Source organism: Mercenaria mercenaria, chromosome 17, assembly GCF_021730395.1.
Source record: "Mercenaria mercenaria strain notata chromosome 17, MADL_Memer_1, whole genome shotgun sequence".
In the NCBI taxonomy this organism is placed as follows: domain Eukaryota; kingdom Metazoa; phylum Mollusca; class Bivalvia; order Venerida; family Veneridae; genus Mercenaria; species Mercenaria mercenaria.
The window spans coordinates 11,299,045-11,324,488 of record NC_069377.1 but is presented as its reverse complement, the minus strand read 5'-3'; the positions used below and the strand labels follow the sequence as shown (position 1 = coordinate 11,324,488).

Here is a 25,444-nt window from a genome sequence, read left to right as displayed (position 1 = left end):
CATGACGTAAAACATGAGTGATCAGGTCACGGCACAATAGAAATACATGTATCTTTGTTAAATCAACACTCATTCTCAGTTTGTTCTCTCTCCCAAGGAAGCCAAGGAAGATGGCTCACATAAACATGGCTTGGCTTTATTCTTGTTTGTTTACAGGTAGGATTTATTCTTTAACAGTTACTGCCATTAGAAATTATCAATTTCATACCTTTTTAAAATGTTAACTTGAAACAATTTTGCAAAATTTTACTTAAATTATTCTACATGAAATCTTTCACACTTTAATACGCTTTACTCGGTGGGCGCTGCCTTTAAACTTGGCTTAGTGTTTAAAATGAGAAAAGTGTTGATTCATTTCTTACGAGCTTTTTGATTGTAATAATAATTATCTACAAAGGCCAGGATTCCAGAAAACGAAGCGCGGAAATCCCGCGTGCATATCAAAAATGAGCTCATAACGTTCCAATTCACCTGCAATATTTCGGTGTTTCTGGGGTGTTTTTTAAATGCATTTTAGTCCATGGAGGTATATATTAAAAAGGTCGTTACAACAGTACCTTGATCTTGGGAGTTTTATTCGACTTGTGTGGATTTTGCCCGACCTGGATCACCAGGGACGCGTAAAAACGTAACCCTATCTTTTTACACACTCATTCTAAAACTCTGTTAGGTTACGTTGGGGCTACAAACTTCAGTTTATTTCCATACTGAGGTTCAATTGTTTACCGATGCGTGATGTCATTTATGACGTCAGTTTAATATCTGTCGTTTCGTTAGAAAAAGAAAAAAACATTTTCGGCGATTTGGCTAAAGTATGGCATGTCAAACGTTGCTTAATCATATAATCTGTTTTATTATTGTTGTAATCTATTATTGTTATTCAATATCGTGTCATTCATATTCTAGATTTCGCTATAATTGTTAAAGTATATGTCGTTATTCTTATTGTATGTTCGATAATCATATGATAAAAGTCATCATTGTTATTCTATATTTCGTTATTGTTATTGTATCTTTGATACTGTTATTCAATGTCGTGTCATTCATATTCTACATCTTACCATTGTTATTCTATATGTCGTTATTCTTATTGTATGTTCGATATTCTTACGGTAAAAATCATTATTGTTATTCTATATTTCGTTTTTGTTATTGTATCTTTGATATTTTTATTCAATGTCGTGTCATTCATATTCTAAAATAGAGAAAAGTGGAAACTTCACAGGTCGCTCAACACGACAAAAACGAAAATGTTGCAGGCTCGGTTTGATTGAGCCTGTTCATGGACGGTAGTGGAAATGCATGCTACCGTCCACGCCCTCTAGCCCCGGGTTGAGCAGAACTCAAAATTTACACATGCTAAAAGTACAAAAAAAAACAATTTAGAGACATCCGCAGATGTATTCAAACGGCTAAGCCTTACCACTGTTATTGTATGTCGTTATTCTTATTGTATGTTTGATATTCTTATGGTAAAAGTCATTATTGTTGTTCAATATCTGATGATTCTATTTACAAAACGAGTCATTCATATTCTTTGTTATGTGATTGTATTTGTATATCATCGCTGTGCTATTTATATCCCTCAGAATGATGTATTTTTTCCCATATTTTGTAACAAGGCTATTCCTTCGCTCGTCATAAACGAAAGTAGACCATGTTTCCGTCAACATTTTCTCTTACTTTTACGGTTTGGTCAGTACCAGATTGTTAAGAATGTTTATCATAGCTAATTTTGTTTTCTTGTCGGTTTGATGCATGTCGGTTACTAAGAGAAGCCAATTTTTCTATTCATTCTATTTTAGTAACAACGACCTAGGTGAGTGACCTTGACCTGACCTCAGCCAAAAGAATTCCCCCAAGGGGTTTGGTAAAAAAATCAAAGTAAGAACCCAATACCCCTTACGGTTCAAACAGTAATTAGAAAGATAAGAACTGTAGATTACTTCTATTTTTAGAAATAATGACCTTGACCTTTGAGGTAAGCGTCCGGGTTTTGCGCATGACACGTCGTCTGATTATGGGAAACATCTTTGCCAAGTAATATTTAAATTCCTTGATGAATGACAGTTATGGACCGAACACAAAGTTGTGAAAAAGCCAACTTTACCTTTTACCAGTGTGACATTAACCTATGGGATTGGGGTCCGGGTTTGCGCATGACACGTTCTCTGATTATGGGGAACATTTGTGCCAAGTAATATCAAAATCCGTTGATGAATGTTAGAGTTACGGATCGGACACAAAATTGCGGACTGACGGAATGACGGACGGAATGACGGATACAATTACAATGACAAAATATGGACTAGCAATAATGACTTTTACTATAAGAATGTCGAACATACAATATGAATAACGACATATAGAATAGCAATGGTAATACATAGAATATGAATGACACGGCATTGAATAGCAATATCAGAGATACAATAACAATAATGAAATATAGAACAACAATAATGAATTTTACCATAAGAATATCGAACATACAATAAGAATAACGACATATACAATAACAATGGTAAGACTTAGAATATGAAGAAAACGACATTGAATAACAATATCAAAGATACAATAACAATAACGAAATATAGAAAAACAATAATGACTTTTATCATAAGAATGTCGAACATACAATAAGAATAACGACATATACAATAACAATAGCAAATTTTAGAATATGAATGAGAAGATATTGAATAACAATAACAAACATACAATAATAATAACATGCATACGTTTGACATGCCATACTAAAGTCCAATTTTATGTCATTCATATAGTAATTATAAGTGTAGATACGTCAGGAACGAAAGATTACTAAATTCGTGTCGAGAAATATGCACTCGTTCTTTCGTGGAATGAAACAGTTACTGCGTTCCAAAACTCGAGCCATTTTTCCATTGTACAACACGTTGTATAATCTAATGACCTCTAAATGTTTCGACTCTAGCAGGTGTGTATGTTTTTATATTGAGTATGGATTTACAACACGAAATGCCTTCATATATTGAAACTCTCTGTCAGCTGTGTCAAGTTTCACTGATTCATATATCAAACACATTGCAAACACATCGGCTTAAATTAAAATTGAAAGATTATAAAAATAGGAATAATTTAAGACGATTTGCACTGGAAATTGTATCAAACACTAATTTTAGTCAAATATTTAAGAATTTTATCAATCGTTTACAGATGTTTAGGTAAAAATGTACAGATCGTATTTTAATGTCATTATGGACTTTCAAGTACAGTTAGGCATGTGGACTCGCTTTTAGGCTAATACGAGTTTAAACAAATAAATTAGGGAACATGTGACTAAAGATCGATTAAGTATCAAGACATTAAAGTGCAGACGAATGCATCAACGTTCAAAAAAAATGCACGTCACAAGTCATGTACAAAACGACTGTTTTCGCGACAAGCTATGAAGCTTTGCCTGAAATGGATTTACTGCGTATCCCATACACAATGTAAACACTTCGACTATTAAATGTACAGTGCCCCTAAAGTGACATGTTACACATAGTACGGTGCCCTTAAAGTGACATGTTACGCACTTTTTTTCCACTTAGGTAATGTGAGACTTTTTTTATTTCGTTTAAACGAAATCATTTCGTTTTAACGAAATAACAGTTCGTTTAAACGAAATCATTTCGTTTTAACGAATTAGTTATTTCGTTTAAACGAAATAACTATTTCGTTTAAAAGAAATAACTAATTCGTTTAAACGAAATAACTAATTCGTTTAAATGAAATGATTTCGTTTTTACGAAATGTTATTTCGTTTAAACGAAATGATTTCGTTTAAACGAATTAACGAAATAACTAATTCGTTTTTACGAAATGTTATTTCGTTTAAACGAAATCATTTCATTTAAACGAATTAGTTATTTCGTTTAAACGAAATGATTTCGTTTGAACGAAATAGTTATTTCGTTAAAACGAAATGATTTCGTTTGAACGAAATAGTTATTTCGTTTAAACGAAATGATTTCGTTTAAACGAAATAAAAAAAGTCTCACGTTACCTAAGTGGAAAAAAAAGTGCGTGACATGTCACTTTATGGGCACCGTATAAATGCAGCCGAAATATTCAACATTTTTGCACTTGTTTGTTGTTGTTGTTGTTTTTGTTATTTCTGTGAAATATTGAGGTATTAAGAAAGTTGGACACATTTTTGAATTTTCATTTAGGTTTGAGAAGGCAGAACAATAGTAACAAAATCGAAAGAAAATTCAATAACTCTTTAAATACTACAATCCTTATCAAAATCATTAAATGAATGCACCACCGATGGTGAATGTTTTTAAAACCTGGCTCGCCTTAAATGCGTTGAATTCATGTAATTCCTAATGTACTCCATACTTGTCGCAAAGTTATTAAATCTCTCGGATGTTGTTACAAAAGGGTGAGCACCTCATTAAGTGACCTCTGTTTATTGCAACTGCCATGACGCAATGAATTAATATCCAGTTTTTTATCATTGATACATTTTATTGAACTTTACTGGTCATTAAATATTCGTTCTCTAACATCTCTATACTCATTTAAAAAGTCACTGAAATCTTATTTGTTACATTAATGTACCAATTAATGTTTTAAATTGTACGAAGATTAGTTTAAACAATATTTTATTCAACAAATAGCATGTGATTACAATACATTTTACAAAAGCAAGAGATCGAGTAGTAAGCTAATAAGCTTTTTCAGAAACTCTTTCCCTGTGCATGTTCCAGTTTAGTATGTCTGTAAACGTTCTTCAGTTATTATAAGCGTCGATTGTATGAAGCTTTTGACTATGAAACTTACTCTGTTTTATGTATAATGTTTAAGTATGAATGCGATTTTAGATTATGTTTTCTGTGTGACTGTCGTGTAATTTAAAGTTATAATACTGGCCAGCGAAGATTACGTAGCGAATTTTTTTGGAAGGTCATTTTTCTACAGCAACGCATAAAATATCCGTTCACGAGGATATTGACTGGATAAATTTACCTGTAAATTGACAGATTCCACCGATGGAGGCGGATATAAAAAAATATTACTTTCGGTTTCAGTGACACAACCGCCATCATTCGGATACGTCCGTGACTACGCTAAAGGAAGTGGGCTAATCGTATGGTCCCGTATGAATAGTGAAATAAACCGCAGGTGGTTTTCGTACGGCAGTTTTGTATTACATTGTACTGAAGTCATTCAGCTGATATGTTTTCAACCGATTTCTTTACTTTTCTTTAATTTTCAGTCGCACATAAACAGGAAATGATTTCGAATATAGAAAAAGGCTAATTTTATGTCTGCATGCAATATTGTTGTCATCGTATGACACATATGCAGTAAGTGTGAAAAATAAAAATGTCATCTATAGAAGTTCACATCATCGTTTGAGTATCATGTAATATGTTTACTTTTTCTTTCATATTTCGGTTGATAAGACTAGAACTAATTATTAACAATAATAAGTCCTTTCTCTCTCTCTCTCTCTCTCTCTCTCTCTCTGAAAAACGCTGCTAAATATCTGAGCGTAAAGCTAAGTAAATAAATGTACACAATGTATCTCATTTTGGTCAGAATATGTTGATAACATCACATCAAAAGCAAAGAATTCACTTAGATTCATCAGAAGGGGAATAAACAAAAAACAAAAACAAAAAAACAGCTTACAACACAATGTCCGCCCACACATTAAACACTGCTCCTCTATAAAAATGAGACTAACATTTACATGTCTTCACTTGGTATCAGCAGTGTTCCACAAGATTGGAGGACGGCTATCGTTGTCCCTGTATACATAAAGGGCCCACGGAGCAAAGCCAGCAATCACAAACCTATTCTCTTACTTGCAATTGCTTAATTCCAACTGATGGGGCATGTTTTAGTATCAAATATTATTAATCATCTAGATAATAAAATTTGCTTAATTCCGTCCAACATAGCTTCCGCTCAAAACACAGTTATGAATCTCAATTTTTATTGAATTTTTATCAAGAGTTTTTAATTACCTTGAAGCTAGTAAATAGACAGACCTAACAGTAATGGACTTTATCAAATCGTTTGTCAAAGTCGATCACAATCGTCTGGTCTATTATTATCATATTATACCAGATTTATATAGCGCCCTTTTCATGATCAATTTCACGTTCAAAGGCGCTTTACATAGTTCTAATGCAGCCACACAGGGCGTATAATTCATCCTCTATTAGTACAAACACAGAGCGATCTGACCAGAGGGACAGAGTGAGACAAAGCCCCCCTGACAGAGAGATCAGAAATCAGATACCTTTAAATACAATACGAACACAAAAGGTCTTCAATCAGATATGCCACATCTGGTATCAAGGGTACCGCAAGTGTATGTCCTTAGGCCTTGCCTTTTCTTAACATGTCCGTCACCTGCCAGGCTCACTTAAAAGCACCGTAAGACTCGTTGTTGATGATACAGTAGTTTATCTCACTATAAATATTATGCATGATAGTACCTCCATAAATTAGAGCTGTGGAAAAAGACCCGGTCAAAGGAGTTGAATTCCGATAATGCGAAGTGATTAGGGTATATAAAAAGAAATAAAAATACATTGCTTTTCGCTATAAGCTACATATCCATGAATTTAAAACTATACAAATGCTTAATATTTAGGCGAACCAGCAGTGTTAGATCACAAAAAAAGACAAACAAGACCCTAAAATACATGAAAAGAAATGATCAAACAATTGATAAATGTACAAATTTAAGAAACTCCGTATAAAACATGTTCAACCATAATTGGAATATTGCTCAACTGTTTGGCATTCAACAATCTCTAACACATGGAATTGAAAGATTAAGAAAGGCTGCCGCCAGATATGTTCAAATCAAGTATGTCTGTAGATGAAGCATCACAGAAATGTTAACTATACTGGTAAATGTTAAAACAAAGAGAAATTTCACATCCATGCATCCCTGATTCTTTTATATAAAATCCGTCATTCGTCCATTGTTTTTTTGTAGATCAGTACCGGCTAGACTCTCAGGACCTTCACTTTTATATTCCCTTCTCTCGCACCCATTATCAAAAGAACTCATTTTCCCCCCAAGAACCATTAGACTCTGAAACAACCTACCACATCATGTTAAATCTAGTGCTACTCTTAAAGAGTTCAGGAGTGTTGTATATTGAATGAATTATATGTGAATATATTTAGTATGTTATAATGCGCATGCCCAGTATCATATAGCCAGTAGTCAGTAAAATTTAGAACTATCAACACGTGTTTGTGTTCTCTTTCTAGCACACAATCTGTGGCTATATTAGATCTATAACATAATAAAAACCAAATACAACAAGGAGTGGCCTAGATTGTTCAAACCTGAAATATCTGTTTTATCATCTTTTAACCTGTAACTTGTAATATAATAGTGCTGATTTTAATATTGCACACTAATTTGTGTTTTCAATGAAGGCTGGATCTAGGTGCTAGGAGGCGTGGGCAGTGTTGCATTTTCCATTACTGCTCATGAACAGACTCAATCAAACCGAGTCTGCAATTTTTCACTGTCTGTATTGTTCTCGGTGCTTCCGAGGGATCTACTTTTCAGATTATATTAATCATCGGTGTCGACCAGACAGTCGCCTCCCAGTCACAGTCAGTCATTGACAATTGGGACTATCTAGTTCTGGCTAACATAACTTAACTAACACTGTTTTTATTTTCTGATGGTCGCATTCATTTAGTTATGGTGAAACTCCATTTTTCAACTAACCAGTATCAAACCGCAACATCTCGCACAGTCTCTCGTGAGAAATTCATGATGTCATGCAACAGTTCAGAGCACGTGGTTATTCTTGAAAATCAGTATCAAATTTTACCTATTTATGAATTTATATAATCACATAAAATCTATAAAACAACATACAATTTCTCAGAAAATGTCAATAAATAACGATTCCCTACAGCCTATTGGTTTTTCAAAATGAAGAGTACTCTGACCAGGCGACAACTGAATGGCGGACAAAATATTGCAGACAGGGGTATCAATTTGAAACTTGTGTTCAAATTAAGTTGCATGGATTATTTATGCCAGATGAAAAGGAAAATTGATTAGAAATATTGTAGAGTAAAAGGTGAGTCCATTGCATTTGATAAAATTATAGCACGACAGAACGAAGGTGTTAGGTGTCAGTACGGGATTCATTTTAGCTCAGAGATCCGTAACAGCGTATTATATAAACATCTTTGAGCTGAACTTTTAGCTAGGGACTACTGTGCAGATGTAGACAAATTGATTGTGAAACGTACGGGACCGTAATACGAGCCACGCTAAATGATTGTTCGTACGGGACCGTACAAAGAGCCACGCTAATCTATCTTAAGAAACAAAACAACAACATGTCCAGCACATTCGTATCGCATTTTCTGGTAAACTACCTTTCCTTTTATTTAACAGCAGGCTAAATTTTATAGCATTAATGCATTTTTTGTAGAAATGGCATCGAAAAGCAAAATATTTGTAAATTTCTGCATTTATCCGCCGTTTTACACAAAATCCTATCACGGCCGACCAGCTATTGTTGTTTTCGACGTATTTAAATTTTTGTCACGTGACACTGTCTTCGTTGGTTTACGGAATTCGGCGAAGCCTGGCGAGTGAATTAGTGTAAAGCTGTTCATTAAATATTTCATGGTTTTATATCCATTCGTATCTAAACAATATTTGGCCATCCAAGTCTAACTAACGGGCGAATTTGTTCATTAGACTGTCTTCTACAAATCTACAAAGTTATTTGCTTTATTTTAACGGTGATTTTTACCAGTATTATAACTTTAACGTTTGTACATTTTTTATATTACAGAAGGCCATTTTTAAACTAAGATGTTGTAAACGTCTATTTGCATGTTTTCTGTACATGTTACTTTCTGAAAATAAAGAATTTATTATTATTATTATTATTACTATTATTATCATCATCATTATTATTATTATTTTTATTTTTATTTACCATTTGCTGAAATGTGTCCATATTGGGCTAAGGTACTACGTAACAACAACCATAACTGAGACTGAAATGTAAAAAACCTAAGGCAGGTTAGGGTAGAAAAGTTATAAATTATATTTCTTGAGACTGTGTGTTTCACGGTTAACAATGTTATTTTTTTTTTTGTTGTTTTAAGACAATACCTCTAGTCATTATAAATTTACTCTTCTTCTTAAATAAAAAAATATCAAACGTTTGTTAAAATGACACGTTTACACGTATACAAATGCATGTAAATTGTATAAAACACACATTACAATTGATCAAATAGTGATAAATCTTTGTTGCGGGGAAGAAAAACAGCCGCAGCATTACGTGATGTGCATTTTAACATAATTACCTTTAACTGTTTATGTAAGTCGTTCCTTGAAATAAACTACAGTCTTATATGTCTACCGTAATAGAATGTTTTTCTTGTCGTATACTGAACTACGCATGCGTGTTCCAGTTTAGTGTGTCTTTAAAAGTTCTTCAGTAAAATAAGCGTCGGTGTCTGCTTGTAGCAGTGAGCGCAATGCCCGACTTTATAGCGTTGTCTCACTGGAATATCATGCCGTAGACACGTGACATGATACCCCACCCTGTCACATTAAACTGACACCGGACTCTTAATGCTGAACATCAAGCGAGGAAACTACTAGTATACTAGTTCTACTCTTTGATATGGCACGGCCCGTGATGCGGGCACTCTACCACTAGGCTACTGAGGTATAGTCTATACAGAATAGAAGTCGCATAGTAAATGTGTCCTTTTCCTAAATAACACGTAACAACCGTTCTTTCAGTAAGAAAGAGGGAGTTTCGGATTGGAGCTGGGGTTACGTGGACTTTATTATATATTGCCGTAAGTGTATCAGGTTTTATACAAGTACATTTACAATGCTTTATCTGGGTACGTAGAGTCTTCTAGGCACGTAGAGACTGATGTTTTACCGAAGCTTTATACCTTATTTTTCTAAACATTTACTAAGTAACATTTACCTAATTCTATTATGTAGATAGAAATAATATAAAGGGATATGTTTCAGCCCATTTTTTCAACTGGGGACCATACGCCGCTTCTCATGGAATTGCACTCTTGTGTATCACTGAAGGTTCCGTCTACACCGCCGTATGAACATATATGAGCATGTCTCTACATTGTTTTTGGTACTTGTAACATGTGCGAGTGTTGAGTTCTGCTCAACCTCGTATAATTCCCTTACAGAACACTATACAACGCGCTGATGATATGAATTTTATTACGACATTTTTACTGCATTGAATCATTGTATATATGAATGAGATAAACATATAAACAGTGAACCTGTAAAACCATCGAAATTTCTCTGGTCAACGTGTGAATGAATCATTAAAAGATAAAAGGGTTTATGCAAGCTGTGTCTGTCACAGCTAATTATTTTAGAATAGATTACTTAATTGTTGTAATTAATCATTTCCGTTTACGCTTGTCTCGGGTTCGTTCATGTACACGTTTGTTTCAAGTTTCTCCTTCTATAACATGTTCGTAAATATTTTGTTAGATCTTCCATTAAAACAATTATTGACTGAGGCCTTCGTGTACGTGTTAAGTTCACTGACTTCGAATCATTTGTCCTTCACTTATGTGGTTTCGAGCCTCACTTGAGGTGTTGAATTCTTCATGAGAAGGAAGCCATCCAGCTGGCTTACGGAAGGTAGGTGGTCCTACCGAGGTACCGCCCGTGATGAAATCATGCACGGAGGGGCACCTGGGGTCTTTCTTCACCATCAAAACTGAAAATCCGTCATATAACCTTTAATTGTGCCGATATGACGTTAAACTCAACAGTTTCGTTAGATCTTCCATTAAAATACATATTGACAGTTCCATCGTTGTTCATAGTTTTAAAATTGTTTTATCAGTCAACACTTTAATATTTCATTTCCTCATAAAGCATTTTGTTTACGTGCTTATCCAACAAATAAGGCAAAATAGACATTTGTTTCCTAAAAAAAATAATTAAATCCTAATCACTCAGGTGTTCACAGCTGAGACATGTTTTTAAAGATAAATCTGGTTCTAATGATAAAGTAGCTAAAACACAGTTTTCAAAATTTATCATATATAGACATTGTGCAACCTTTTTTATTTCTAAACTATCTAATTTTGTCTCTTTCAGCCATGGTTCTTATACCTACAACATTAGGTCAACAATCCACACAGGTCGATATAGACAATGCAGCAAACGATTTAGTTATAGAAGTTATCCGAGAGACAAACCATTTATCCACAGGAACCTACGACATTGCCTTCAAATTGACCAATGCGGGCAACGTAACGATCCTACATACGAAAGACTGGGAAATTATTTTTTCTATGCATAATAAAAACCTTCTCACTAAGGCAAAGTTTCAGGTACATGGATTTGTGATTCAGGCCTATAAAAACAGTTTATACAAAATGACTGCCACACATAGAGTTTGGCCGGGTCTTGCCCCTGGCGCAGCTTTCAAAATCACTGTCACAGCCAAAGGTTTATCAGTCTTCAGACAGGATACACATCCACGGTTCATCGTAAGGTCAAAGAGGACAATCCCGAAAACAATAAAATCAACCGACGATGATACATTGAGTTTTGTGACATTGGCTTCGAACAGCAACGACTATTACTCAAAAATGTCTGGAGTACAACGAGCGATTATGACCCCTGATGTCATGGACATGAATAGAGTTCCTGCGACCATTGTATGTCCAACACCGGTTAATATTACTATAACTCCTGACTCGCCTTTGTTGGTGCTTAGCACCGTCACCCGATTTTACGTTTGGGCTGACACCTCTGTAAGCAATGTCTTTAAGAGATACTTTGCAGGTGAGCTCTCATATTTTTACCTCGATACAATTTATTTCCAAACTTATAATACAAAGTGGAAGTACAAATCTGTTACACCTTATTGGCGCCCGTTCGTCATCAGTTTTAACTGACTGATGTTAGGGAAGGTACTATTGCATGAGGTCTTGTGTGTCAAGTAATTTTATTTGTTCTAACATTATATATTCGCATTGCATGAGGTCTTGTGTGTGTCAAATATTTGCATGTGTTCTAACATGCTATTTTGTATTCCATGAGGTCATGCATGTCAATCAATAGTATTATATTATATCATTACAAAACATTATATTTATTAAGCTATTCCTACTATTTATTTATAGCGTCTTAAAAAAAAATTATAATGATATTCTTTGCCGATATCAAGTTGTGTGAGACACGCACGAACGGTTCAATGATCTCCTACAATAGTACTTCAAGTGACTGTTGGTTAGCTGTAACGTAATAAAACGTATAAGCATCTGATAGACCTTTCACGCCTCAGTAGAATCAATTCAACATTTCTTACATAAAATTCATTTTGAAGAAAAATGATGTCTAGATCTGCAGCTCTCAAATACGGAAATATCTGACATCATAGGCATATACTGACACTTTTAGACAACATCAATAAAGACCTTTTGAACGATTTGACTAAGTTCCAAAATTCTCAGTATACTCCGTTATGGACACCTGTGGGATTTTTTTCTGACTTCGTCGATAAAAAGCTGACATGTCGTGCTAAGCCGAGGTATTTTCAAATCGTGAGAAAATGCTGAAAATTTACTCCCAATTAGCGTTAAAAAGGAAGCCCACGCGCATCCATCTAGACGGCGTGCACCCTGCGCTTGAAAAAAACAAAGACAATTATCAAACAGGGAATGCCACGTACCAAAATCGCAGCCTCCACAAAACGAAACCTACAGCACGCAGACGTGCACACCACAAACACACACACATGCACACACACAAAGCCAACACACGAGGACAAAACGAACAAGCAAAGGAACACACACACACATACACGCGCACACACACAAAGCCAACACATTAGGACAAAACGAACAAACAAAGGAACACAGTGGTGCACCGCCTTGGAACGGTCAGTGGCAAAAACACCACTGGGGAGCTTAAACCGGTTTATGGTGCGCACCCAACCTCACTCTTACCCCCACCATGTTCCAAAGACACGGGACAGTGTAAATAAAAGTAATCCCCTCCAGGTGAATCTCTAACATACGTAATGGAAACAAAAAGGCATGGCAAGTAAAACACAAAAATGCTCGTGTATAAAAATATAAAAAGCAAACCTTTATAACCAAAAACGCATGTACTCAATGCCTTTTCAGAAGACAGAGCAACAAGAGAAACACCCTTAAGGGCCCGACGAAACAGGCCAGAAGAAAGATATCAAAACAGTTCAGTCCTGGTAGGATTTAAAAACTGCTTATCATAGAGTCCTCCCCCTCTTCCGTCAGACACAATCAAAGAGGGAAGCGTAGTGTCCAACTGTAAACGGGTTGAACACTAAACACGTGGTATGAACCCTGGCTATAGACTAAAGTAAATGCGACTTTCGTTTTCAAGTTTGTCATTTCATTTCTTTACTTCTGGGAAAAGTTGAAGGTCGTCTGATGTCATTTTCTGTGTCGTCAAAAACATATGACGCCTACGCCTTGCCGACCTTCCTGATCCAAGTTTATCACGTGTATCTGACAATTTCGTTCGTTTTTATATAAGTATGCTTCTACAGGCGGATACAAACACCAGCTGAAATATTTCATTTAAATCCGGAGTAATACCTCTGCAAAAGTTATGAGGATATTTTCTTCTTTTCTTTTTTGGTAAAGAAATGAATAAGCGCTAAACATCAATGGAAACAGCATAGCTTGTGTTTAAACTCCTTTTTTCTCAAGTGAAGAGCTCTGCTCAAAATTCATTCAACATTTCAGTATAATTGAAGGCTGTAATTTTCAACCAGTATGTAAAACAGCATACAAAACAGAATTTTAACAAACCCACTGCGTTACCAACGCTTAATTCACTCTGAATATATGTTAGCCCTATTCAAGTGTTTAATATCTTAACTTTACACAATAGTGCTTTAGTCTATTGAAAGTTACTGTGTTACCAAATTGGTTTTAATTTATTTTAGCACCATGATTGCGTTTAACAGTATAACTTTAAAACTAAGGAAAATAGACTTTGCATTCTGCAGTTTTAACTTTAACGAAAGTGGTCGTGTTTTCTCAGAGTAGCACAAGCATAAATACATTGTCATGAATGGCCATATAGATACTGAAAACGATAAAGAAAGTTTTAAAAAGCCTGTCCTAATATCTTTCAAATGTGTGTATTCTACATTTCAGATGCTTTTAGAACAATTCCAACACCTACAGTACTTGAGTTCGTCAACACAGAACCGCCAGCAGATGTTGACAAGATTTACATACAGCAGACTGGGCCAGACCCTAGTAAGTCCGAAGATTACTACGAGCTAGCTGTCAGACCAAGGAACGTAAAAAGGAACTTCAATTTCATACATATGACAGCCACTTCTGAAGCCGGTAAATAATGTTTTGCATTTCTGTCTAAAAAAAACATACTTATCATTATTAGGAAGTATGTACGTTTGTGTGAGAGAAAGCCTATGGGATTTAAATGTGATTTAACTATAACGTAGTTCATATTGCGCGGTTATGTCTTTTTGTCCTACATACATGCAGAGAGCGAATGCGCGAAATTTTATTAATGTTGCTAAGGATCACGACAACTGTAAATCCATCTATAGTGGACTACCCATACACGGGAGTCTTATTTGAATTTTGATTTGTTGATGTCTCTTAATTGTTTTTGGAACTTGTAACATGTGCAAATATTGAGTACAGTTCAGCCCTTTGCTACAGAGCGTAGATGATCGCATGCATTTTTGCTACCGTCATTGAACAGGCTCTACTTGTTCTATGTTAATCACTTAGTCGAAGGGGCATAGAATCGAACCCTTGTAGAAAGTATGACCATGGGACCAAAACGTCAGTCCCAACACTAGAATACATAGTTACATGTAATGTAAAGTCAGTTTATCATATCCATTTTCGCTCTATATTATATTAGTCAGTATATCTAATCGTTTTAGGCTCTATATTATATTAGTCAGAATATCATATTTTTTCTGCTCTTTATTATATTAGTCAGTATGTCATATCAATTTCTGCTCTTACGTTACAACTAATTCCTACAGTACACATAAAAAGCAATGTCGAACCCCTAACGGGTTTGAACTGTAGTTGTATGTTGTTTTGATAAATTTTAGTTAGCTTGAATATCGTCTATGCCTGACTGCAAGAAACTAATATAAAACATCTCTCAAATGAAACAAACATCAGCTGGCTAAGATGACGCGACACAACTATGCCATTATTCACAGTCACATGCCCAAGACAATCATCTTTAATATCGTTAAATATAAATCATCATAAACCATTAATAATATCGTAAATAGCTTCAGTTTTCTTTTGATTTCACACTACAGGTTTACACAATGCCGTTGAATCCCTCTTGTCCGCAGTTGGTCTCTACGATGTTTTACCCGATATGACCATTACCGATGACGCCAGATTTGGACACCGTGCCCTTTCCATTGACCTTACTCAGAATTTCTTCCCATATGAAGTAATTGAAAAGGTTTTGAAGCTGATGAGCACCTACAAACTAAACAAACTGGAGCTGAATCTAGGAAGTGATTATGCCTGGAGACTAGAAGTAAAAGACATACCTGAACTAATGAGTGTGAGTATTTCAATGGCTTGACTGTTACTAAATGTTTAATATAGGATTATTTACCGATATGTCCACAAAATCTATTACATGCACCTGGAAAATTAAATGGCGTTTTAAAAGAAAGATGTTGAGCGGTATGAAATTCTATATTCAATTTGACGACGTGACAGAATCATATGAAACACGTTAAAGTATTTTACGGTTATATGGTTTGCTCCAAAGTAAAAGAAACTCCAGTGAAAAAGGACCAAGCTGTAACTCGGGACTGGGGGTCATTTAGTACGTGCCAAACTACTTTACGCTGATAAAAACAATTTGCGCTAAGCCAAATCATATCTGACCGGTCCTTAAAGATATTAATATGCCAACGACGTTTTTGTTCAATGTTGCATAAATAAACATAGATCTTTTGTATGATTTAATTTATGATTCTAATCATATATCTACTGATTAAATCGTCTTTCAGTATGCATCTAAGAGATGCCAGACTGGCAACGAGGATGATTGTTTGCCACCATATTTAGGAGCAGGTGCCGAAGCACTTCCAACTGCATCTGGAATCTTTACTGTCAACGATTTTGCAAGAATTCTGAGATATGCTTATTCCTTGCATATTGATGTGATACCGAGGTTCAACTTCCTTGGAGGGCTGTTGTCAGCCAAGCGAGCAACTAAACTGCAGAACAAGAAACTGAAGAGGACAAATCAGCGCAAAGCGAGCAAATTCAACCTTGTTTCTCAATTACCTAAAATCGGTAAAGGAAGACTACCAGAAGATGTTATGACTATTGAAGGTTTGCTAGATCCTTGCAGAACCCAGACGTTTACTTTCATTAACACAGTAATAAGTCAAGTCAATAGAATATACAGCATGGCGTCAGTTCCGTTTAAAGCTATTCATGCCGGCGGTGATGCGCTTACCCAGTTCCTCGGAGAATTTCCATCCTGTAAAAGAGCAGGAATTAAATCAACAGCTGAAGCTTTATCAACAATGATCGGGGCCATGCAAACGACACTCTCTTCTGTAAATGCTGTCCTTCATGTGAACGAAGAAGCTATTACTGATCCAGCAACTGGTGATTGTCTCAATGTACGTTATAACAAAATATGAATTAAACTAATGCACTGACAGGAGATTATTTGTCATTAAGGGGTGATAAAAAGTAACTTGTGTGGTAACTGTTAATTGTTGTACATAATGATTTAAGGCATTCAAGTTTTTTAGACATGTCCTTTTACCAACGTGACATTTTTAAGTATGAAGTTTGCAATTTTTGTTGTAACTGTTTCATTGCACTGTTTCAATGTCTTGTTTACAGAAAATTATTCATGTTTTTTGTTGTTGTTTTTTTTTTAAAAAGATACATTCACATTGTTTTGATTTCAAAACATTATTTTGTTTTCAAAAACATTCAAATTGTTTTGGCTTTTTTTTCTTTTTTTTTCAAAAACCTCCACATTGGTTTGTTTTCAAAACCAAAAACATTGTCTTCGAAAACAAAAAAACATTCACATTGTTACGTCTCCGAAAGCAAATATTCACATCGTTTTGACTTGGAGAAACATTGCTTGAAGTTTTCTTTTATCTCTCAAAATATTAAGGTGCATTTTAACATCCGACGTGAATCAGGGACCTAATAAATCAATTTTGTGTGCTTTCTTTCAGATCCCTCCCGCTTCGAAAATGTCACAAAGTCATTTGGTTGCTCACTTTTACAAAACATTCCCTGGAAGTCCAGAGGAATGGGATTTGAGCAAGACACAGCTGGATTATATGGACGGCGAAGTGATTCCACCTCCTTCGCCAGAGAATCCAAATGGTACATATGACGCTTTGTTAAAATACAAAGGGCCAAAGAAAGGACTGACATCATGGATTTTACCATATCGATGTGCAAATAAAGGTTATAAGGTAAATAAAATATGTTCACTTTTCGTACTTAAGATAACATGTTTTTAGTTAAAGAATACAAGCAACAATTCTAATTTGTCAATAAAGATGGTTAGGATTGTTGCTCGTTCAGACAAGAGGTTGAACGTTCGTATTACAATAGTGTCATGGTCACATATGCTCATGAAACAGCATTAATGCGGACAATGGCGGTGACTTATTAGTATTCAAATTCTCAAACAAGAATCATGTTTATGGGCAGTAGGTAGAGTTCCGCTGTAGTCAGTACTAGGGAAATCGAGGGATATTGAACTTTTCATTGCCTCTTATGTGCAAACTCAATCAAATCAACTTTGCTATTATTTCTTCGAGGTTGCATTCTATGCCATTTTTTACATATACTGCAAAACAAATCTTTTATGTCGGTTGTATTTGTAGATTGTTTTGAAGCCAGAGAACTTCTTTAGTCTCGACCAAGCATATGAATTAGACTTTGATGAACCTGGTAACCGTAAGATGAGAAGTTTTCATATTATCAACATGCATCGTATGATGGTGTATGAGCCTCTAAACCACTACATCAACATGGACCTTGGCAAAGATGGCTATACATTCCTCCAGTACAGAATGTGTAAGCTGTTCCCATGCGAAACACTGACGAAACCCGAAAACGTTTTAGGTGAGAGGACAACATTTAGATAGAAAATATTATTTGGAAACCGTTTTCATGTGAACTGGTCATTGATGCGGAAAACGTTTCAGTCATAGTTTCCTATTATTCAAGCATCGCCCAGGGAAATTGAGGGGCTTTGCACTTTCTGAGCCTTTCTACAGTGGACTTCTTCCCTTACCAATTAACTTTTGATCAAACGAAGATTTTTCCTCTTATAAATTTAATCAGACATGATGACAATATTTAAATAGAAGTTGTTGTCTGCATGAACCACATTACTAACGAGCCTAAAAATGATTAAAGCCCGCCCGCATAGCTCAGTATGGACAGCGCAGATCTACGGGCCGTGGGGTTGTAAGCCCGGCCGCATAACTCAGTATGTACAAGGCAGATCTACGGACCGTGGGGTTGGAAGCCCGGCCGCATAGCTCAGTATGGAGAGCGCAGATCTACGGACCGTGGGGTTGTAAGCCCGGCCGCATAGCTCAGTACGGAGAGCGCAGATCTATGGGCCGTGGGGTTGTAAGCCCGGCCGCATAGCTCAGTACGGAGAGCGCAGATCTACGGGCCGTGGGGTTGTAAGCCCGGCCGCATAACTCAGTATGGAGAGCGCAGATCTACGGACCGTGGGGTTGTAAGCCCGGCCGCACAGCTCAGTATGGAGAGCGCAGATCTACGGACCGTGGAGTTGTAAGCCCGGCCGCATAGCTCAGTATGGAGAGCTCAGATCTACGGACCGTGGGGTTGTAAGCCCGGCCGCATAGCTCAGTATGGAGAGCGCAGATCTACGGACCGTGGGGTTGTAAGCCCGGCCGCATAGCTCAGTATGTACAGCGCAGACCTACGGACCGTGGGGTTGTAAGCCCGTCCGCATAGCTCAGTATGTACAGCGCAGATCTAAGATCTACGGACCGTGGGGTTGTAAGCCCGGCCGCAAAGCTCAGTATGTACAGCGCAGATCTACGGACCGTGGGGTTGTAAGCCCGGCCGCATAGCTCAGTATGTACAGTGCAGATCTACGGACCGTGGGGTTGTAAGCCCGGCCGCATAGCTCAGTATGGAGAGCGCAGATCTACGGACCGTGGGGTTGTAAGCCCGGCCGCATAGCTCAGTATGGAGAACGCAGATCGCGGGGTCGTGAGTTCGATCCCCGGTCTCTTGTGACGATTTGATAAAATACTGTGTCAGAAATAATACTTCCTCCACCTGTGATTTATGTTGGTAAAGTTGGCAGTTACTTGCAGAGAACATGTTTGTACTGGTACAGAATCCAGGATCACTGGTAACGTTAACTGCCCACCGTTACATAATTGAAATACTGTTGAGAAAAACGGCGTTAATCACAAAACAAAAATGATTAACATTTGAAGGCAATAACTAAAGTACAGTGTTTGTAAACTCGTGAAACTCTTATATATATAACTAGGTATTAAAATAATACTAAAGTAGAATACGTCAAAATGAAAATAACTTTCACATTTTCTAAAGAAAAGATCAGCGTTTCTGTAAAAGACTATTATGTCTTACTGATGGACAATAGCATTCAGGCTGATGGACAATAGCATTCAGACATTGTTTTACATACGAACGTTTGTAAACTAAAATTGATAAAAGCTTTTAAAAAAAGGCCCATGAACAGTTAGAAAATAACAATAAAAGCAATTGTCATGCATGTCGAAAATATTGTTCCATAGGGAAGTACAACACGTTAAAAAGCATAAAAAGAACAATGCTAGTATTGTACGCATTGTACGAATTACAGTCCCCAGTGGCAGTGTAATACATTAGAAAGTACAGAAAAGAAACAATACTAGGATATTATTCCGTATGATTCCACGTATAATAAATTTCAGCTTGTGTCATCTTTGCTACAAAAATGAGAAGTAAATTCAGAGCCACACATTTTATTCCCACCCTACGTATACTGGTAACAGGTTATGTTGTTTAACATGTTGCAGGTTTAGCCGCAACTCTTGATACAAGTGTGATCAGATCCGAGCAGATGTTATATCATATGTTGTTGCCAAGGTTACTGGTTTTAGCTGAGAAGGCATGGCGTGAAGGAGAACATGAGAATATTCTCAGGGTAAGGTTTTTAATCCTTTCTTTGTCTTTAGTGACACTGAAACTGATTTAAACTGATTAAATGATCCGAAAAACCAACTACCCTACTGTTGTGTCATGAAAAAAATGAAACAAACAATTTCTAAGATCAAACGTTTTAGATTATTTTTTAATCGTCTAAGAGTCCATACTAACCTATAACTCAAGGGTATGTTATTCAACAGTTCTACTACTTAGGTCATTGAAAGACATTTTTGGTCTATTGGAACAATGTTGGGAAAAAGCGCTAAACATTGGTGCAAAATTTAACTTAAATATTTCAGGCAGAAGATCCAAAGACTTTGGTAGTCGAAGAAAATCTTGCTAACCGAGCTGGTGCAATAACTATGGAAATTGAGAATTTGATGAACAATATTGCCTTCAAAGAGGCTGGCCGTTTGGACGAAGCCGGATATGCCTACCGTGTTCCAACTCTTGGAGCAAGGTACGTATTCTGGCTCTTGTATAGATTTTTTGAGCCACACCCAGAGAAAACCAACATAGCGCATTTACGACCAGCATGGATCCAGATCAGCCTGCGCATCCGCGCACTCTGGTCATGATCCATGCTGTTCGCTTTCAAAGCCTATAGCAATTACAGTAACCGTTAACAAACAGCATGTATCCTGACCAGACTGCGCGGATGCGCAGGCTGATCTGGATCCATGATGGTCGCAAATGCACTATGTTGGTTTTCTCATGGTGCGGCTCATTTTGTTTCCTTTATTTCTGTTCGGTTTTGAGTCACACCGACATAATATAGGTCATATGCCAAATTTCCAGTTTTTTCGGTGAATGAACACCCAAGGTTTCCATCCAGGTATTGTTTTGGCATGGACGGGCACCTTGTTAGGATCACAATTCTTCTGTGAAATAGTAATATGACTACTTTATATGACAAATTCTACACACAAAGCGAGGTAACGAACCCACATTAGTAAGAAGCAAGTAATTCGAACTCGACGCCCTCAACCACCTGGCCACGGAGAGGCTCCACAAGATTTCATAAATTCCGTAAATTCAACCAAAGACAACAAACATTACATTATCCATAGGTGACTGGATTTAGGATCATCGGAATGGCGGAAACTGCTTGTATGCAGTTATATAAGATTTCGTTTCAGCGCGACATTTAAACGCAAGCAAAGAAAAGCGTTGCTATCTTAAAACGTAACATCATAAAAGCAAGCTATACCTGTTGAAACCTTCTATACTTCCAGTTTGTAAAGATTCTTTTGAATTTTAATTACAAAAGAAGGTACAGCTAATTCGAGGCCCAGTTGGTCCAACATTAATTAATGAGATCAAAGCAATTTCTTGTCCATTGAGTGTTAGAGAAGTAGTTATGTTAATTACACAGTATTGGTGTCGATACATTCAAAGTATCTGCCTCGCATTTTGTTTTTGTTTTAATTTTAAATTGACATATAGGAGGCCAAGACAATGTGTTTAATGTCTGAAAATATTGATTGAATGTAATTTATATAATTCAAATTGTGTGTACATCATCTATTTTTAAGCATACACTTTGGGGTAGCCTTCTTGGGGCTTCCTCCATATCCCCTGCGGGTGAAATCCGAGATACCTCGAGTCGAAGTTGAGTTCAGAGAACTTACAGGTACGAACCAGCAATGGCGACCACTGTTCGATGTAGACAGAACTACTGGCAGGATAACTGGGGGATATTTTTTCGACTTCCCACTCTCTTCTCAAAGGATTGAAGTCCGCGCAAAGTATGTATAAACACGTCTAAAATGTATTCATATTTTCTTTGTATTTGTATACGCAAATTTGCCGGTACAAAGACAGCAAGACATTCTTGAAACAGATTCATTTTACTAGTAAAACTCTTTGTCACTTTTCGCTTTTTGTTGGTTTTAACGTTGCACCGGTAAGTAAAAGGTCATACGGCGGCTTTCAAGCGTTGATGGTAGAGGAAGACCCTAGGTGCCCCTCAGAACCACCGACCTTCCGTAAGACAGCTGGATGAACAGACTCAATCAAACCGAGTCTGCTATTATTCTTATGCTTCCAAAAGATCTTTTTACATATTTTATTTCCGCACATGAAGAATTCAACGCCCCGACTAAGGCTCGAACACACATCGGTGAGGGGCAAGTGATTAAAAGTCAGAGACTTTAACCACTAAGCCACGGAGACCCCATCTCCTAAGGATGTGACTGAACAAATCTGTACCTCACACGGCTAAGAACAGCATGCAGCTGAGTAATTACCATATGAGCCGCGCCATGAGAAAACCAACATAGTGCGTTTGCGACCAGCATGGATCCAGACCAGCCTGCGCATCCGCGCAGTCTGGTCAGGATCCGTGTTGTTCGCTAACAGTTTCTCTAATTCCAATAGGCTATGAAAGCGAACAGCATGAGCCTGACCAGACTGCGCGGATGCACAGGCTGGTCTTGATCAATGCTGGTCGCAAACGCACTGTGTTGATTTTCTCATGGCGCGGATCATATATGTAAATGTTCCATACATTTTTCTTATTGTCATAGTAAAAATAATACAGAGTTCCATCTAATCAACGGCTATTTCAGAAGAAATGAAACATTGTAATTATTATTTCTTTTTCATTATCGTTTTGTAACAGGTCAGCTGGGGGTACAAACGGTGTGAAAAGAGCTGGTAGACCCACGGTTGTCGAGGGAAACTTAGATTTTTACCTACCTAGGGTAAATTTAACATCTTAATCATCTTGTTATTTCGTAATTTACCGATCGGGGACGCCCGTCTTGGATATTGTTGCTATGTCCTACAAGCTTTCTCCAAAATGGCGCATACACATGATACAGCTAACATGAGTTCAGTTTTATGAAAAATGTGAATCCCTTACACATATTTGCAAAATTTCAGAAAATGTCAGGGCGAAATGAATAATTAAATAATTGAGCCGTGCCATGGGAAAACCAACATAGTGGCTTTGCGACCAGCATGGATCCAGACCAGCCTGCGCATCCGCGCAGTCTGGTCAGGATCCATGCTGTTCACTAATGGTTTCTCTAATTGCAATAGACTTTGAAAGCGAACAGCATGGATCCTGACCAGACTGCGCGGATGCGCAGGCTGGTCTGGATCCATGCTGGACGCAAACCCACTATGTTGGTTTTCTCATGGCACGGCTCAGTTGTACTTAAATTTTCGAAATATTGTGAAGCATCGATGATTATGATAATTTTGTGCGGCCGTACAAAGTGAAAACAAAGATGGTATAATACACATGATCAAAAAAAGTAACGAAACCGTGTCACGTTGTTCTGTCTCAAAACAGAAGGATCAAACCAAGCTTTAATAAACCGTATATAATTTCATAAAAACACCTACTTATGTTAATACATTTTGTTTTACTATAATACCATAGGTTGGTTATAGTCATGCTTTTTAATACAATACTTACACGTGTCAGAAAAGGATTTTTAGACCAAGCAAATTTGAACAGGCAAATTGTATTTTGCCTAATATGCATGACCTGACATAGTTCTATAAAAAGCGCACACGAAAAGTTTTAACATCGATAAACATTGAAGATTTCATTCGATAACAAAACAACAAACAAAACGATGGAGGACAACTCGTTTAAATGGGTCAACCGTGTTGCTGTACTTATAAAATAGACTGGCCCGGTTTATAGGTTTGTCAGGGTTACGATATGTATTGTATTTTGCCATCGAAATATTTCTGTGAAATGCTTCTTCCCCTTCCGTTTGGATCCGTCCATGTTTACAAACACGTTTGTTTATTTTATGGTCTGTATATTAGGGTCATTATAACAGTAACAAGGTTTGGGATTTTGTATTCCGATTTCGTGGATTTTGCCGGGTTGGGTCACGTACGGCGCTTGCGCGCCTCGTGTGAACCGACAAGGCAAAAATCCACTCTTAGCCAAATACAAAATCCCAAATTAAGCTACTATTAGATCTGTTGCGAAAATAATATCATTACTATTTTCAGGAAATACCAATTTTCGTTCGTGAAGGAACGTGCCTACCTATAAATGAGGCATGGACAACCGATATTAACAATGTGACCGCTTTACAATGGAGAAGAATAAGGCAGAATATAGAACGTGTCGCTGCCGACAGACGCAACTTTATGGTTGAACGTCGTCGTGTGTTGGAGCAAACCGTCGCACAATACAACCAAAGAATTCGCGAAACAGGAATTCGTGGAAGGCCAGCTGCCTCAGGTGTTACACTTCCGGCTGTGTTCGACGAAATCCAACAAGCTATGGAGAGGGGAGAGAACATTACAGAAAAACCAATGACAAATATTATGAGAGAAGTATTTGAAAAAGACAAGGCTATTTATCAGAGTAGAGACAGATTGATGGAAAGTCGGTACGATAATTGGCAAAAAACCTTCCTGGAATGTAAAAAAGGGCGGGCCAGAGTGACTCTCCTACCGGAAACTGCTGGAGGACAGGGAAGACGGACTGGAGGGAGAGGCACAGCAACAGGAATCTCGGCAGACCCAAGGGCTCCTACAGGAGCACGTGATGCCCAGTCTGGTACGGGAGGTCAGTCAAGATCTCAGATTGGTGGAAGTCGAAGGGGAGAACAGGGTAGGGGAAGCAGAAGACAGGGCAGTGCTGTCAACCGAAGGCAGAGTCAAGGTCGAGGTCGACGTACTGGAGCTAGAGGTGGTCGAGCTAGACGTTAAAATGTTCGTACTGGTATATGGTCTAAATAGCATGCTCTAACTTGAAACTTTTGCAATTACTGCTGTAAAAAGTAACTTGTTGTTACATGAAATATGGTACGTCATTCAAAACATGGTTACCTTTACAATTTACATGAACTTTCTTAAATGTGATGATCAAATGTTGTATAACATAATGTTTATTTTCTGCTGGTTTCTGTCTTAAGAAAACCTTTACACTAAAATTAAATCTGAACCGTAATACAATCATGCTTACTTTTTTATGACTTTGACAGATTAGTGTTTAGTTTTCAGTGTTGTTTCAATTATAACGCCTATCCTTCTAATTATGTGAATTTTTATTCAAATAATATTTTCAGTTTAACACAGTTACGGTTTCTAGTTTTTATCCGAGAAGGTTGATGCTTATGTGCTATTTTGTAACTACATGTATTGAAGTTTCTTATTTGAAATAAACTTCTTGTGCCATTGA

General features: G+C 36.9%; 1 protein-coding gene across 1 annotated transcript; it reads left to right on the top strand.

Moving 5' to 3' along the window:
- LOC123536570 (beta-hexosaminidase-like) lies at positions 1 to 25,444 on the top strand. Its single transcript, XM_045319872.2, has 12 exons — positions 1 to 156; positions 11,162 to 11,854; positions 14,221 to 14,418; positions 15,384 to 15,640; positions 16,098 to 16,721; positions 17,298 to 17,543; positions 17,961 to 18,201; positions 20,154 to 20,281; positions 20,583 to 20,743; positions 21,819 to 22,031; positions 22,907 to 22,988; positions 24,265 to 25,444. Exons 1-12 carry the CDS (start codon positions 111 to 113, stop codon positions 24,970 to 24,972), a joined length of 3,597 nt encoding a protein of 1,198 aa, XP_045175807.2. The 5' UTR covers positions 1 to 110; the 3' UTR covers positions 24,973 to 25,444.